The sequence below is a fragment of the Ixodes scapularis genome, unplaced genomic scaffold (assembly GCF_016920785.2).
Source record: "Ixodes scapularis isolate PalLabHiFi unplaced genomic scaffold, ASM1692078v2 PGA_scaffold2__306_contigs__length_199485367, whole genome shotgun sequence".
In the NCBI taxonomy this organism is placed as follows: domain Eukaryota; kingdom Metazoa; phylum Arthropoda; class Arachnida; order Ixodida; family Ixodidae; genus Ixodes; species Ixodes scapularis.
In genome coordinates, this window is record NW_024609857.1 from 105,035,150 (window position 1) to 105,049,530 (window position 14,381).

The 14,381-nt window shown below is 46.4% G+C and overlaps 2 protein-coding genes across 2 annotated transcripts in view; one reads left to right on the forward strand and one right to left on the reverse strand.

Moving 5' to 3' along the window:
- Positions 1-14,381, forward strand: part of LOC8040254 (solute carrier organic anion transporter family member 5A1) — a 667,105-nt gene that overhangs the window by 99,223 nt on the left and 553,501 nt on the right. The window lies entirely within an intron of this gene.
- LOC121836559 lies at positions 1,668-5,386 on the reverse strand. Its single transcript, XM_042291486.1, has 3 exons — positions 4,155-5,386; positions 2,846-3,065; positions 1,668-2,314 (listed from the first exon to the last, which is right to left on the reverse strand). Exons 1-3 carry the CDS (start codon positions 5,133-5,135, stop codon positions 1,668-1,670), a joined length of 1,848 nt encoding a protein of 615 aa, XP_042147420.1. The 5' UTR covers positions 5,136-5,386.

Consider the following 14,381-nt stretch of genomic DNA (forward strand, 5'->3'; position numbering starts at 1 on the left):
TATTGCGTAACTGACCTGACGTATGTTTTATAAAGCAATTCCCGGGTGTCTTTATTGAAGTTTCTTGCATTTTGGTAAAAAGTTGGGCAACGTTAAAAATAATGTTGCCCAACTTCATCCGAAGTTAAGCTTCTTTCTTCGCTTCGGTGCGTTAGGTAAAGCCACCTTTACACACACACGCAAAAAAAAGAACACGCTTTAAAGATTTTTTACACGCGAAAAAAACTCACTACTCAAGAAACACTACTAAAAAAAACAAGAAAAACTACTACTAAAAAAAAGTAAACGTTAGCAGGGACCTTCTATATTTGTTATTCCTTGAATAAGATTATCGCACCCAAATTGAATGGAAGTAAACGTAAGTCACTTGTATTCTGAAAAGCCGTGTCGCGAGTGGAGCAGGGTAAGTGGCGAGCCTCTCTCTCGTCTTTCGCCTGCAAAAGGAGTCGTGACGTCATTTTTGTCGTTTTTAAGCCAGCCTAGAGGCGAGGAAGGGTCATCTGACAACGCTCTTGACATCACTTCATTTAGATGTTCTCTCTGTTTTTCTACTTTCCTGGGCTCAGCGCAAAGCAGTGGCTAGAGTTACGGAGAAATATTATTTAGCGATTACGTCACTTCTACGAATACATTTCTAAGAAAACTTAACACGGTATATATATATATATATATATATATATATATATATATATTTAGTATATAATCATCTTTACCCTCCTTTCAATTTTTGCAGGTGTTTCAGATCGATTTAGTTTGAGTTATACGTAAAACTAATATTTTAAATTTATTGTTACCATCCAATAGAACATCTTTGTAATATTAATATTGTAATGTTCATTGCGAAAAGATTCGTGTACTTTTTTAATGATAACTCATGCGCTGGCCCCTGATAGAAGAGTTTAGTTATGCCATTCGGGCGGTTCATCTCGCCACTTTTGTCTAAGATATTTAGCATTTTATACATTATTACACGCCGTAATACACCCTTTTGAAAAAGTACTCGGTTTGAGCTATATTGCGCGAACCTCTTAGTTAAATTAGGTTAGACGGTCTCCAGACAACTTCATCTAGTTAAGCTGAGTGTCTGGACGGTTGATGTTTCCCGACTAGCGGCATCGTCGTTGTGATATGCAAGGTTTATATGCGGACAAAATACTTCGGTGTCTGTAACAACTAGACAGTCTGGCGAAAGTAGGCTTAATTATATGATACAGAAGAGGAACGCCGATGTTGCAATCCCTAGCTGGGAAGGGTTGTACAAAAAAATAGTCTAGACCTGAGCATTAAACGTTTCAAAAAATATAAATAACCCTCCGAAGCGCCCTTCGGACTTCACCGAACGACGTTATGCAAGATTATTCATAGTTTCATCTTATTAGCTAACTAAACGTTGTTTGTCTTGCTTCGTGGGAGCTGCCTAGGATGGCTAGTGTATCGTTCTTTTACGAGCGCCTACGGATGATGGACCGCACGCCAGGATGAGATAGGAACGACTGCCTCGTCGTCGTCTTTTATTCCCGCACCGCGAGGCTATGCTCGTGGTACATCCTCTTTTCTCTGCATTTAAAAAAAAAAGTGCAAAATTAAGATGACACAAAGACGCTAGTCAAAAATAAAAAAAAACAGGGACAAGAGAGAGAAAAAAAGAGAAGAAAGAAAAAAAAAAACTACGGCATTTGCTGGAACGACTCATCATAACTTAGTCTCCGTGGAGGCTGTCTGCTTCTGCCCGCTCGGCGTGATGAGGGCCCCTGCTGCGTCTGAGGTTGCGGTGCTTCCTGGTCCTCTGTCTCTTCATCTGTACCGTCTGGTCCAGGCGACTGCGGTCCCCCATCGTCTTCCGATTCCGAGTCGTCGTTTTCTTCTGTTGTCCTTGAATCATAATCTTCGTCAACTTTCAGGAGATGTTGCCTGTTGCGACGGAACGTCCTGCCATCTTCCGTGACGACGCTGTACGATCTAGGAGCGACGTAGGACTCGACAGTTGCTTTCGTAGCCCATTTTCCATCGTTTAGGATACGGACGGTGTCTCCTGGCTGCAGCGGCTCTAGATGTCGTCCTTTTTTGAGGTTCTGGGTGTGCTTTTGAACAGGCGGTGCTGGATCCGAAGAGAAGTCTGGAAGCAGGCTTCGAATACCACGACCCATCAAAAGCTCCGATGGAGAGCGACCGCCTTCCAGCGGAGCCGTACGGTAGCTAAGCAAGCCGAGCCAGAAGTCCTCTTTTGTTGATTGTGCTTTTCGGAGTAGCCGCTTCACCACCTGGACGCCTTTCTCCGCGAGGCCATTGGAGCGGGGATACCCAGGGCTTGACACTGTATGAATAAAATCATACCGCGTTGAGAAGTCTTTGAATTCTTTTGCAGAAAACTGTGGCCCTCCGTCTGTGCAAACTTCTAATGGTATTCCATGACGTGCAAATATTTCTGACAGTTTGGAGATCACACCATTAGCAGTTGTGTCACGAAGCTCCTCCACTTCGGGATAATTTGAGTACGCGTCATACACCACTAGGTAATGTTTACGACCAAGTTCGAACAAGTCAGCCCCAACCCGACCCCAAGGATGACCAGGCACCTCACGTGTATGCAGAGGCTCATCCTGGTGTCTGTAGGTGAAAATTTGGCATGTCTCGCATTTTCTGACTAATGCAGTAATATCCGCATTCATACCTGGCCAGTAGACTAAGTTCCTTGCTCTTGATTTACATTTGTTGAGGCCTAGGTGACCCTGGTGTATTCTTGTAAGTATTTCTTTGCGCATTGCTGCTGGTATTACAACTTTGTTTCCTTTCAACAAGACTCCATTGATGACCGAAAGCTCTGTCATAACGGACTTCAGCTCACCCCGAACTGGAGTTCCAGCTTCTAAACTGGCAATTGCCTCCTGCAGGACGGGATCGCCTGCTGTGGCTGCCTGCAGGCTGCCCAGGGTCCGGCTGCCTACCAGTGTTGAAAACACTGCATTTGCATGTATTTCGACGTCGGTCGTGTCGTCTTCTGCTTGGGAACCACCGGAGATTCGGGAGAGTGTGTCCGCGATCACCAGCTTCTTTCCAGGGACAAACTGTAAATCAAATTCGAACTTAAGCAAACGAAGAAATAGTCGTTGCAACCTTGGTGGCAGGTCGCCTAAGTTTTTCTTTTTAAGAGCGATCAAGGGTTGATGGTCAGATTCAACGAATATTTTTCTTCCGAGTATGAATTCGGTAAATCTTTCGCACCCAAATACAATTCCCAGAGCCTCCTTTTCGATCTGAGCATATCTACGCTCTGTGTCTGTGAGTACTCGTGATGAGTACGCCACCACTTTCCAATCTTTTCCATCATGCTGGAACAAGGCAGCACCGAGAGCAAATGCAGAGGCATCTGTTGAGACTTTGGTGGGTCGAGAGGGATCAAAAATTGCCAGGACCGGTGCCTCAGTGAGCAATTTTCGCAGTTGTTGCCACTCAGTTTCATGAACCTTCTGCCATTCAAAAATAGTGTCTTGTCGAATAAGTTGACGCAACGACTCTGTCTGCGTTGACAGGTTTGGCAAGTACTTTCCAAAGTAGTTAACAGCTCCTAGCAACTGCTGAACCTCTTTCTTACTCGTTGGAGTTGGTAGGGCTGCAACACATTTCACAAGTTCTGGATTTGGCTCAATGCCAGCGGCGCTTATTTTATCTCCTAAGTAGGTGATTTCTGTGACCCCGAAGATGCACTTCTCCAAGTTAAGAGTTAACCCTTCTGTTTGTAGAGCATGAAGCACAGCACGCAATCGTTGGTCATGTTCTTCCCGTGTTTCGCCCCAAATCAGGACATCATCAATATACACCCGCACACCTGGAAGTCCATCCAAAAGGTAACTCATAGTGCGCTGAAACACCTCGGGGGCTGAAGCGATTCCAAAGGGTAGTCTGAGAAACCTGTAGCGACCAAAAGGAGTGCTGAAGGTGCATATTCGAGATGTACTGTCATCCAACGGTATTTGATGGAAACCGCTGTTGGCGTCGAGCCGGCTAAAGTATGCGGCATGTGCCAAGTCTGCTTCAATTTCCTCTCTCCGAGGCAGCTGAAAATGCTCTCGCTTGAGTGCTTTGTTTACGTGACGGGGATCCATGCATAATCTTAAGTTGTTGTTTTTCTTTCGTACTATAACCAAGGGGCTCACCCAGTCGGACGGTTCTGGTGCCTTCGCGATGACACCTGCTGTCTCCATTCGGTCGAGCTCTGCCTTCAGAGGCGCACGTAGCGCGTGCGCCACCCGGCGTGCTGGCTGGATCACCGGTGTGGAGTTGTCGCGAAGAACCATCTTGTAGGCTCTCTTTGTGCAACCGAGACCACGAAAGAGACCGGGGAACTCGCGCTCTACTTGTTGGCGCTGCTGGTTCTCGTGCTCCACAGTGTTGACCCGGTTGACGAGGCCAAAGTGCTCGCATGCTTTCAGGCCCATGATGGCTTGCCTGCCCTTCTTTACTATAAAGAAATCGATGAAACCTTGTTTTCTGCCGACAGATACCGACAGGCGGACTTTTCCCAGATGTTGTATGATGCCACCTCCGTAGCTATGCAGAGTTGCAGTCGTGTGTTGAGGCCGCTGCTTTTGTTTGATCTTCATAAACAATGTTCGAGGGAGCAGATTGGCCTGTGCACCGGTGTCCACTTTAAGCTCTACCTGCTTCCCTTCTATCGTAGTATTCACGGTCCAGTCACGGTTGCCGACCGAATGCACGCTGCTGGTTGACAAAATCTCAAGCACATCAAAATCGCTGCTTGCCTCACTGGTTTCTTCAACGTCATGTACGCCAGACTGCTTAGTCTTGCAACATACTGCAAAATGATTTTTCTTCCTGCATTTTGAGCATGTCTTTCTGTAGGCTGGACATTGCCTTGGCGCGTGAGCTTGGTTGCAGAAGCGACATCTCGACTTGTCTTTCTGCTGCTGCTTGACTGTCTTAACGATTTCCACCTTGGCCGCTGCTTCACTTGACCCTTTAACTGCCGCGTCATTCCATGTTTTGTTGTGGACATTGGCTGTTTCTTCGGCCTTGCAGCATTCAACTGCTATTTCTAAAGTCAAATCCTTTTTCCGCAGGAGTTTCTCTCGAATCTTCTTGCTTGACGTTCCATACACGATCTGGTCTCGTAGCATGGAGTCCTTTAGGTCGCCAAATCCACAGGTCGCTGCTTTCAGCTGAATATCGCGGTAGAAATGTTCGAAAGCTTCTCCTTCCTCTTGTCGCCTCGTTCGGAACACATAGCGTTCGAACGTCTCATTGCATCTCGGAAGGCAGTAGGCTTCGAACCTCCGTACCAGGACATCGTAATCTTGGGCTTCTTCAGCTGACAAACCAAACGTGTTAAATACCTCAATGGCTTCTTGCCCAGCGACGTGCAGAAAGATAGCGGCTTTTTGTTGCTGGTTGCGACCTTCCTTGGGCTCTGTAGCCAGAAGGAAGAGTTCCATCCGCTGCTTGAGTTTTTTCCAATTCTCTGCAGCGTGCTCTCCCAGCCGCAGCGGTTCTGGTGGCGGAAGATCAGTCATGGTGCGTGGAGACTGAAGATCCCACTTCTGACACCATGTATCGTTCTTTTACGAGCGCCTACGGATGATGGACCGCACGCCAGGATGAGATAGGAACGACTGCCTCGTCGTCGTCTTTTATTCCCGCACCGCGAGGCTATGCTCGTGGTACAGCTAGAGCGCTGCTTTTTTGGACTCTTTGATGTCTGAAACGCTGAGTATCACGCAAGGCTTACGTCAACTCTCGGGGATACAATCAATGTGAACGCCATAAGGTAAAGCGTCAAGAAACGGCTCTTCTGTGATCTAAATGATACAGAGAGTCACTCGGACAACAAGCGTAAGAGCAATGTAGTGTTTCGTTTTGTACACCAGGTTACCGTACTCTGCATACGAGCACAAAGAACGATATCGACGCGCGAGAAGAAAAAAAACAAACAAATACGATAAAGCAAGACCTGTTACCTGTAAAAAAAGCGCACTGGCGCACCTTGAATATGTATAGATAGTGCTGAACGTAACTTGTAATGAGCTAGTTATTTAAAAAAAGAGTACAGACAGTTGTTATTATTGTAGTTGTTGCATTTCATATCCCCTATATCGATAATCCTATTGTCTTAACTAATAAACCTAACCGTAACGTTTCCTTTACTTAGTTATCGTCCACAAGTCACACGCACACGAACGAGGCGTTGCAACAGGCGCCTCTTCTTCCTTTATTCAGAGAGGAGTCCAACGACCCGGCACTCGGCCACGCTCTCGCAACGGTGTATAGACTAGACTTCCCCCACAGAACATTGTCCACAATCACGTACCATAGGCAACAACTTTCCCGGACGCGAAGCGAACTCACCGCGGTCTAAGCACGACACACGCACGCGCCTTCCCATTTCCGCGTGAAGCCTCGCGGCGCAAAAGGCAGCCTCCGCTCGCAAACTCGAATTAATGAACTCTCTCAGAATGGACGATCTTAACGCAACTTCTCTCCCTCCCCGCACAAAGCGAGGGTGGCAAGCAACTGCACTTTTAACCGAATTCCGGGACAGTTATAACCGTTTGTGCCATTATAAACGCGCATGCAGTCTCACGAGGAAAGTATTGCTGTGTTGTTGTTGCTGTTGTTGTTGTTGCTGTTGTTGTTGTTTTTATTTTTGTTCACCAACACGTTCCTTTCTACGAGCGGAAGGTTCGGGCGTGTCTTGCGTTAGTCCCTTTCGTACTAAGCTGTTCTTCCACATCCCGAAAATGCGTTCCCCTTTTCTTCTTCCCTTTCCTTGGTGTGCGGGGGAATGCAGAAGGAGTAACCGGTGCGCGGAGGTGCCCGGCGCTGCTCAGGGTGTGGCAATTATCAAGTGCTCGGGAGGCTCGGGGAACGTGCAAGAATTAGCGGAGGCAGCGAGTGCGCGCGCGGTGATAAATGACGCCTGACCGGGAACTAAGATGAAAGAGCTGTACTCGGAAGGAGAGGAAAGAGGAACATGTCTGCCTCCTTGTTCTTAGGCAGTTGCTCCGTTTTCGTTTCTTTTTCTTTTGTAAACGCGCTTTTTTTTTTTTTCTCTTCCGGGGGGGGGGATTTGGCACAAAAGGTGGCTGCTATGGTGAAGCCTGATTTTTCCTCTAGATCGTGTCGGCACGTCCCTTAGCACTGTGCCTACCGTGAAGTACATCCCGGGGAGTTTGCGAGAGCGTAGGCTGAGGTTTATTAAAGATAGACTATAGCGCGAGCGTTCGCGCAACCACAGTCGCACACAATATTCACCAATGTTTGTTTGCAAACAAGCTCGCTGCCGCCCACTATCGGCGGACCACTACGCGCTTCCGGTTTTCCTCTTCTTTTCCTCTTGTCACACATCCTTTTGTTATTTGTACTACGTTCTACAAAGCGCGTAGGTTCTTACAAACCTATTACAGGTACCTCTCCGAAGGAAAATCTTATTTTCCGATCGCTGTGTGTTACTGAAGAAGAAATAAATACACTACCGGAAGTCTACTGGGGCACCAAATACTGTGGCGCCCTCGTGGTACCAGCTCCCACCGAATGCGGTGAATTAGAACAAAACGGAGGTCCTTCGGTTCTTCGACCTGCGGCGTGAGCTGCTCACATTCCACAACGATCCGCCGTCGCGCGCACCTCGAGCGTGCATGCGTGGCGAAAGCAGCATGAAGGGCACCGAGCTTGTGCAGGAGGCTGGGCGTTCGGATGAGACGCTCTGACGTTTTCATACTGTCCCTCATCATAGACTGCTGCTGCAACGTAAGATCTGCACGAGGAGTCCCGCCTCCAGAGCGCGCTCGTAGCTTTCCGTCGGGCTTGGTTATCTACGATACGGGGTACGACGAAGGGTTATCTAAAATGGAAAGCTAGTGCGGAAACCTTCTGGCACATGGGACATGTGTAGTGCATGTGCGCATTGTCGTGTTCAAAAACAAAACGTCGTTTTGTATTTGAAGTCTCAGACAGGTGACATGGCATGAGTGGCAAAATTACGGTGTAATATTTCAACGTCAAACTGTTAAGAAACAAATGGCAAATGCCAAAATAGCAAGTGTTGCGACGATAATGCCATTAATGCAAAGGTGGGAGCGAGCTGGACAAGAATGACGAAAATAATCCGCAGAAAAGGGGAACAAGGGGGACAAAGAACAAACAGAAATCTCGAAACACAGCTAGGTGCTGTGGCAGATGATAGTGTTCTATTCGAGCACTTTTTCGGGGGGGGGGGGGTAAATAAAAGTTTCCCCCCTTCCCCTATACTTTACAAAATAGAACGGCGAAATCGTTTTATAAGGGTGTGTTCATCTCTATTCACTGACGGTCTTGGAACCACTTTTTTTTTTAATTTTGGCAAAAAAAAAAATGTCTTGTGAGCATTTTTGAAGTAAAAGAGGACGCAAACCGGCGAGCTTGCCGCAAAACTAGGTGCTTCTTTTACCTGACGGGGATTGCATGTTTGACCGCTCGCTATATTGTCACTTCTCAAATAACTGCACTAGAACTCTTTTGTGACACTCTCTAAAGAAGTTTAATCGTGCCTAATAATTTTTAAAATATTTCAAATTTTCGAATAAATTTAATTTAAAAAAGGTGTGTCAAACTCCTTTTGGCAAAGTTCGGAAAGTTCTTTGTGCAACCTATTTAAGATGTTTTATTGACCTTGACATCAACAAAAATCACAAACTTAGTTTCTTCTCACTGAATAAAAATGCAATATTATGTGTAAAAAACAAAATTCGTTGCGTACGTTTTAATGAATTAATTGTTCCAAAATCTAGCGAATTTGGGATCAATATTTTTATAAAGCCTCTTTCTATTTTGTTTATTTTTATTAATGGCAAGGTATAGAAGTGGTTTATTTGAAAATATATACATATTGTATAGTATTTTGTTTATATGACCGCAATGAAAGCTTGAATCTTGTTAGATGTGCGTTGTAAAACAGCAAACTTTGTTGCGTAAATAGATCATTTTACTCCGCATTACACACAAGCTTGCTTGTTACCTAAAAGGTAACAATGTTACCTAAAAGGTTCTTTTAGTTACCTAAAAAAATGTTACTTAAAAGGTTCTTTACTTCATGGCGAAGAAAATAACGGCATATTCATGTCGCTGTTTCTTTCAGAATCTTAAACAGTACTCTTAAACAAAAAAAAATGATGCTTTACTTTTTTTATTTTTTTTTTGCTTAATGAAATAGAAACATAATTTGTTAACTTTATTTTTCTAATTGTTTATTGATAGTCGCCTGGCACGGCTGGAAATTGTTTATGTCCATAGTAACATAACGGGAGACTCGGTGCATCATCGACTGTTGGCACTTTATGAAGCAGTTAATTTTGTAGCCTCTCACTGTTTACGCGATATTATTCTATATAGATATATTTCGAACGGTTAAAATTAGGTAATTATTTACCCCATATATTAAGACAATAAAAAACACTGTCATTTAGTTTTGGAATAAAGAAAACTTTCTTAGAACATTCACACCGGCGCATAGTTCACACCTGGCGCATATTCTGTACGTAAAAGAATTCTCCTACACAGCACACCTTGAAAAAATGCCCCCTTTATTTGCGAACAAATAAACTTTTACGAGAGAAATTGTCCTTATCATAATCTGTCATTCACGAAATCCTTCACCTCTCATGTTGGTCGACGTTGCATCGCACTCAAAAAAATGTGACTCACATTTTAACACACGCAAGAAACAAAACTCTCACACAGTTTAGACGTGAAGTTCTAACAGCTTCACGTCTCGCCATAACGAACGAGTTTGGAAGCGCAACGCAATGTAGAGTCCGCACTTGCAAGGTAGTCCGCACTGCGTAAAATTTCCGACTTCTAAACATGTCTTGTCCGGGGTCTACATAGTCCGGAGAATACAGTGTATCCATGACTCCTAAAATATTTCGGAGCGAAGTGTGCGCCGGCTACCACCAAAGTCTACTCCCTGACTTGGAAATTTCTCTTAAGAAGCCTCCGACGGCGAGACGTCTGAGCCAGCCGACCCGGGGTTCCCGACCCCCCCCCCCCCCCCCCCCCCCCCCCCCCAAACCCTCCGGCACCAACAGGAAGCGTGAGGTTCGGGCTCCGTGGAACTTTGAAAGCTTTCGAGGAAGCCGCCGCCGCGGCTTAAATATAAAGAGTGTTGGGGTCTGGAGCACGTGCCTCCTCTCAAATTCGATGCTTTCAGGCGAACGCCGGTGGGTCGGGCACGCGCGTTCGGCAGGGAAGCAGCCCCTCAAGGTGTCTCCCGCACAAGCGTCCCCCTTCCCCTCCTCCCCAACCTCGGCCATATTTCCCAATCTGAATTTCAAATGGCTCCGAGTTCAAAAGGCGCCGACCGATGGGGAAACGAGTGCGAGTGTTCGGCGGTTTCATTCGTCTCGCAAAGCTCGTTTTGCCCTTCGTTGGCGTATCTTTGCGCGTTTGAACACATCGTTGGCTGCTGCTGCTGCTCGGAGGACGGACTGGCGCGCGCGTGGTTATGACCGACTGGGGAGACTCAACAGTCGTGAAAGGGCTCCGGTACAGTTTTCTCAGGAATAAGAAGCGCCCTTGGAGAGTTTCCTCCGTGGGTCAGGCAGAGTGTCTCGATATCGAGGGCATTCTGGGTTGGCGTGAGGGTACCTCGAATATCCTCAGAAAGAGTAAAGGCCGGTTCCCACATCCAGCGAAGCGCCGGATCGGCGCTGGGAAACGTCGCTGATGCGGCTCTTACTTGCACGTGGCTTATCGCTGATGTTGCTTTGAGTGCAAGTGCTGTTCCAAAGGTGTGGGTGGCGATACAGCGGCGATACAGCGCCGATGCATCGCTCCTAAACCGACGACTCGGCGCAGCATCGGCACCGGATCGGCGTCTTTTTCGGCGCCGACTCGGCGTTGCTTTCTATGGGTTGACGGGCCTTTACTCGAGCGCAGAGCGCATAAAAAAGTGAGTGTTTAAAGGGTTTATAAAGACGATGTTTACCAGGAAAAAAAAAAAAAGCCTATCAAAAAGCTAAAGAGAGGGAATGGGAGGAAGAAATTCAAATTCCGAAGTATTTGGCAGACAAAAAGGTCTCGAAAAATTATTAGGAATGCGTAATATCGGCGTTCGCGACACTTGATTACTTGATGTCAGTACGTGCTTGTGAAGGAATGTAAGCTGATATGCGTGTTTACGTGATTGAGAGGCTCTACCTCTGCATCTCTATATGTAATAGATTAACTGCTTGTAGGTTTCGTTTTTTTTTTTTTAAAGAAGTCATGAAGAAGTTATTTTAGAAACCGTAATTCAGGTTTTGACGAAAAACAAGAAGTGCAGTAACTAGGAATTTTCTTCTTAATTCTGGGAACATGATTCCAAGAGCAAAGCAATCCTGCGGAGTGAACGTTCTCTTTCAGTCTCTCAGCGGCATCGCACGCCCCGGTAGGCAATTTCACCAAACAGCACGCCTAAATAATCAGTCATAAACCGGTAAACAGCATGTTCGCGATATGATGAAAGAGTATTTGAAGCATCGCATAAATAGACTACGCCTCGTGAAGCGTTCCAATTACACCAGTATGTAAAGCTGTTTGTGAAAAAATGCGAAATTCTCAGAACCTCACTCCTCATTCATGAGTTAAAAACAAGTGTTGGTGAGCTTACATTTAAAAAAAAAAATGAAAATGGAATTCGCTACTGGCAGATGAAGCTATTCATCTCAATACCAAAAGCCACGATAAGAAGTGTCAGCTGTCTGTGTCGAAGCCCGCCGCCCAAATTCCCTAAAAATTTGTTTCGCGTACTTTTCTTTTTTTTTTATGCGTGCATTGGAACGCTCGTTTTATCGAAAACTCGGCGGTGTCTTTCGTTTATCGGCGCCGGGGACAGAGGGAAAAGGAGGGGGAGAGGGTGACGCGTGCGACGCTCCCATTGGTCCGAAGCGCTGACGTCAGCCCGCGTTAACCTCTCCCTCTTTCCCCGGTGCTGACAAACTGACAGATGACAGACGCCGCCGGGTTTTCGTCAAAACGAACCCCTTCGTTTTCGTCAGTTATGCGCACCGCTGGCGCGGAGCCAGAGAGGAGGCGGCGCCGCGCTACAGCCTCGGCGCGGTGGAAGGCGGGCGGGCTTTGTTACCACTCGGCCGTCGCCGGTTGTTCTTCGCTCTTGGTTTCCGTAGTAGCGGTGCGTAAACTGTGATATGTGTGTGCGTAGTTAAAACGATGGATGTGGTTCCCTCCACTAGTGATATGCATGCGGTTTCTTCTACGTGTGGTATGGATGTGGTTCTTTCCAGGAGGGATGTGGATGACCGTATCGAAGAGTGTTGACGTACTCGACAGGCAGAGTACAGAAAAGGGGTGAAGCAAATCACAGGAAATCTATTGGTGTATTCTTAGGGAATCTTTTAGCGTGACCCCTGGGAAACACCACACACTTACCCTTTGGGAAACGCTAAAACTGACCCCGTAACGAGGCCAAGAAGAGACAGCAAGAAATAGAAGGAGCAAGAGAGAAAGCCAAAAGAAAAAAGTGAAAGGGTGAGCGTTATTGTTTCCCAAAGAAAAACGTGTGTGGCGTTTCAAAGGGTCATGCTGGCGCATTCTCTAAGAATTTGTCAATGGATATTTTGTTTTAGTTTACCTTTTTTATGTTTTCATCATTTACAGCGGTCGAAACGTTTCAGCAGTGTTCTGCGTTATACTGAGGCTTTTGGTTGTCTTTGTTGTTTTTAGTAGGACCAGTATATTTTAATTAAATTTGCGTTAGGGTTTTATTAGCTATGGGGCTATGCTGGTGGCCATGACGACAGATAGTGACAGCTAAAGGAAACTCCTCCCATATCTTTCCACTTTAGCCGAGTGAACGCTGGAGAGAAGGTGACCTACCCCAACTATCGAAAAGTGGTAAAATCAATGAAGTAGTTAGCTAATTAACTAATACATTTAATTTATGGTGCAAATTTGTTATTTTCGGGTCATAACGTACATAAAACATTAACGCTCGATCTCAATATAGTGTAGTCGTTACGTGATATTTTCATAACAAAATGTGTAGTGGGCGCTAAAGGGTGCAAGACATATGTCATCCTTGTACACGGCTTCAAACCGAAACCGAGCCGGTGAAGCGCGCCTGTGCCGTAATGCCCTCCAATCTGCGCTTGCGTTGTGCCGCTGACATCACCTTGGGCACAGACACGTGTGTTGAGGAGCCAGCACAAAATGGAGCAACGATTGACATCACGAGCGCTATTTGCCGGCTCAGTTTCGGTTGGAAGCCATGTACAAACGTGACCTTTCTCGCTCCGCAACGCCCAGCCACTACACACTTTTAACGCAGAGTGCGTTATACGGTTGGCGTCTAGGCCTATCCCGTCACCAACCATGGACGGAAATCGACATACCGACTGCCAGCCGAACGCTGACTCAGCGCTCCTCTCCTCTTCACTGGTTGGGCACCAGTTCCAGCCGAACCTCTGCCTCGAGTGCCTCCGTGTTACTCAGGGCGAGGGGAAAACATCACGTGTTTAGACATACAGCGGCACTCTGCTCTTTGAAACGAGTGCGCTCCGGGCTTCCCCAAGGAAAAGCGCGAGAGAGCGACAAAAAAAGAGGAGAGAAAAAAATCGGTGGTGGCCTTTATCTTTAAAGTCCTATAGTGCATAAAATGCAGTACTTAAGGAGCGATTGTTCATATTGAATTCAGACACATTTGAACAGTCATTTCTTCGAGTACAGAACCTATTGTTTAAATTGCCTGGATTAGGCATTTGGTCGAATTTAATGGAAGTGTAACACTTGATGGGGTTCATGGTATTTTGCACGCGTTGGTCGCACTGTAAGAGGGCACCGAAGGAGGAGGTGGAAGTGGAAGAGGATAGGGAAGGGGAGCTAGGTGGGGAGGGGGAGAGCAGAAGGAAAAAGGAGGGGGAGGGAGAGTGGAGGAAAAAGAGAGTGATCGGGAGAGGAAAGGAGGAGGAGGGAGGTGAAGACAATTAGGGAAGGAAAGTAGATGATTAGGAAAGAGAGAGGAAGAGTGAAGGGGGAGGGGGTGGGAAAGGAAAAGAGAGGAATGGAAGAGCGGGGATTCAGAAAGAGTTTATTTGCCACAAACAATACAATACAATACCATTCATTTTCTTTTTTGAATACCTTTTGCTCTGTACCCACATAAATCAATAAGGCTTCTGCGTGGGACGCGTCTAAGGCCAAGCTAGGCGTCTTCATCTAGATCTAACCCTCTCCTTCCCTTCACGTCATGCCACGTGCGTCCATCTCAATCAAACCACCGGCACAGGTGGTTTGATTGGCATGGACGCGCGTGGCACGACACCAAACACGTAGCCAGGATTTTGTTTTGGGGGGCCCGCCCATGACAAAATGCTGTAGGAGGGGGAGGGGGGAGA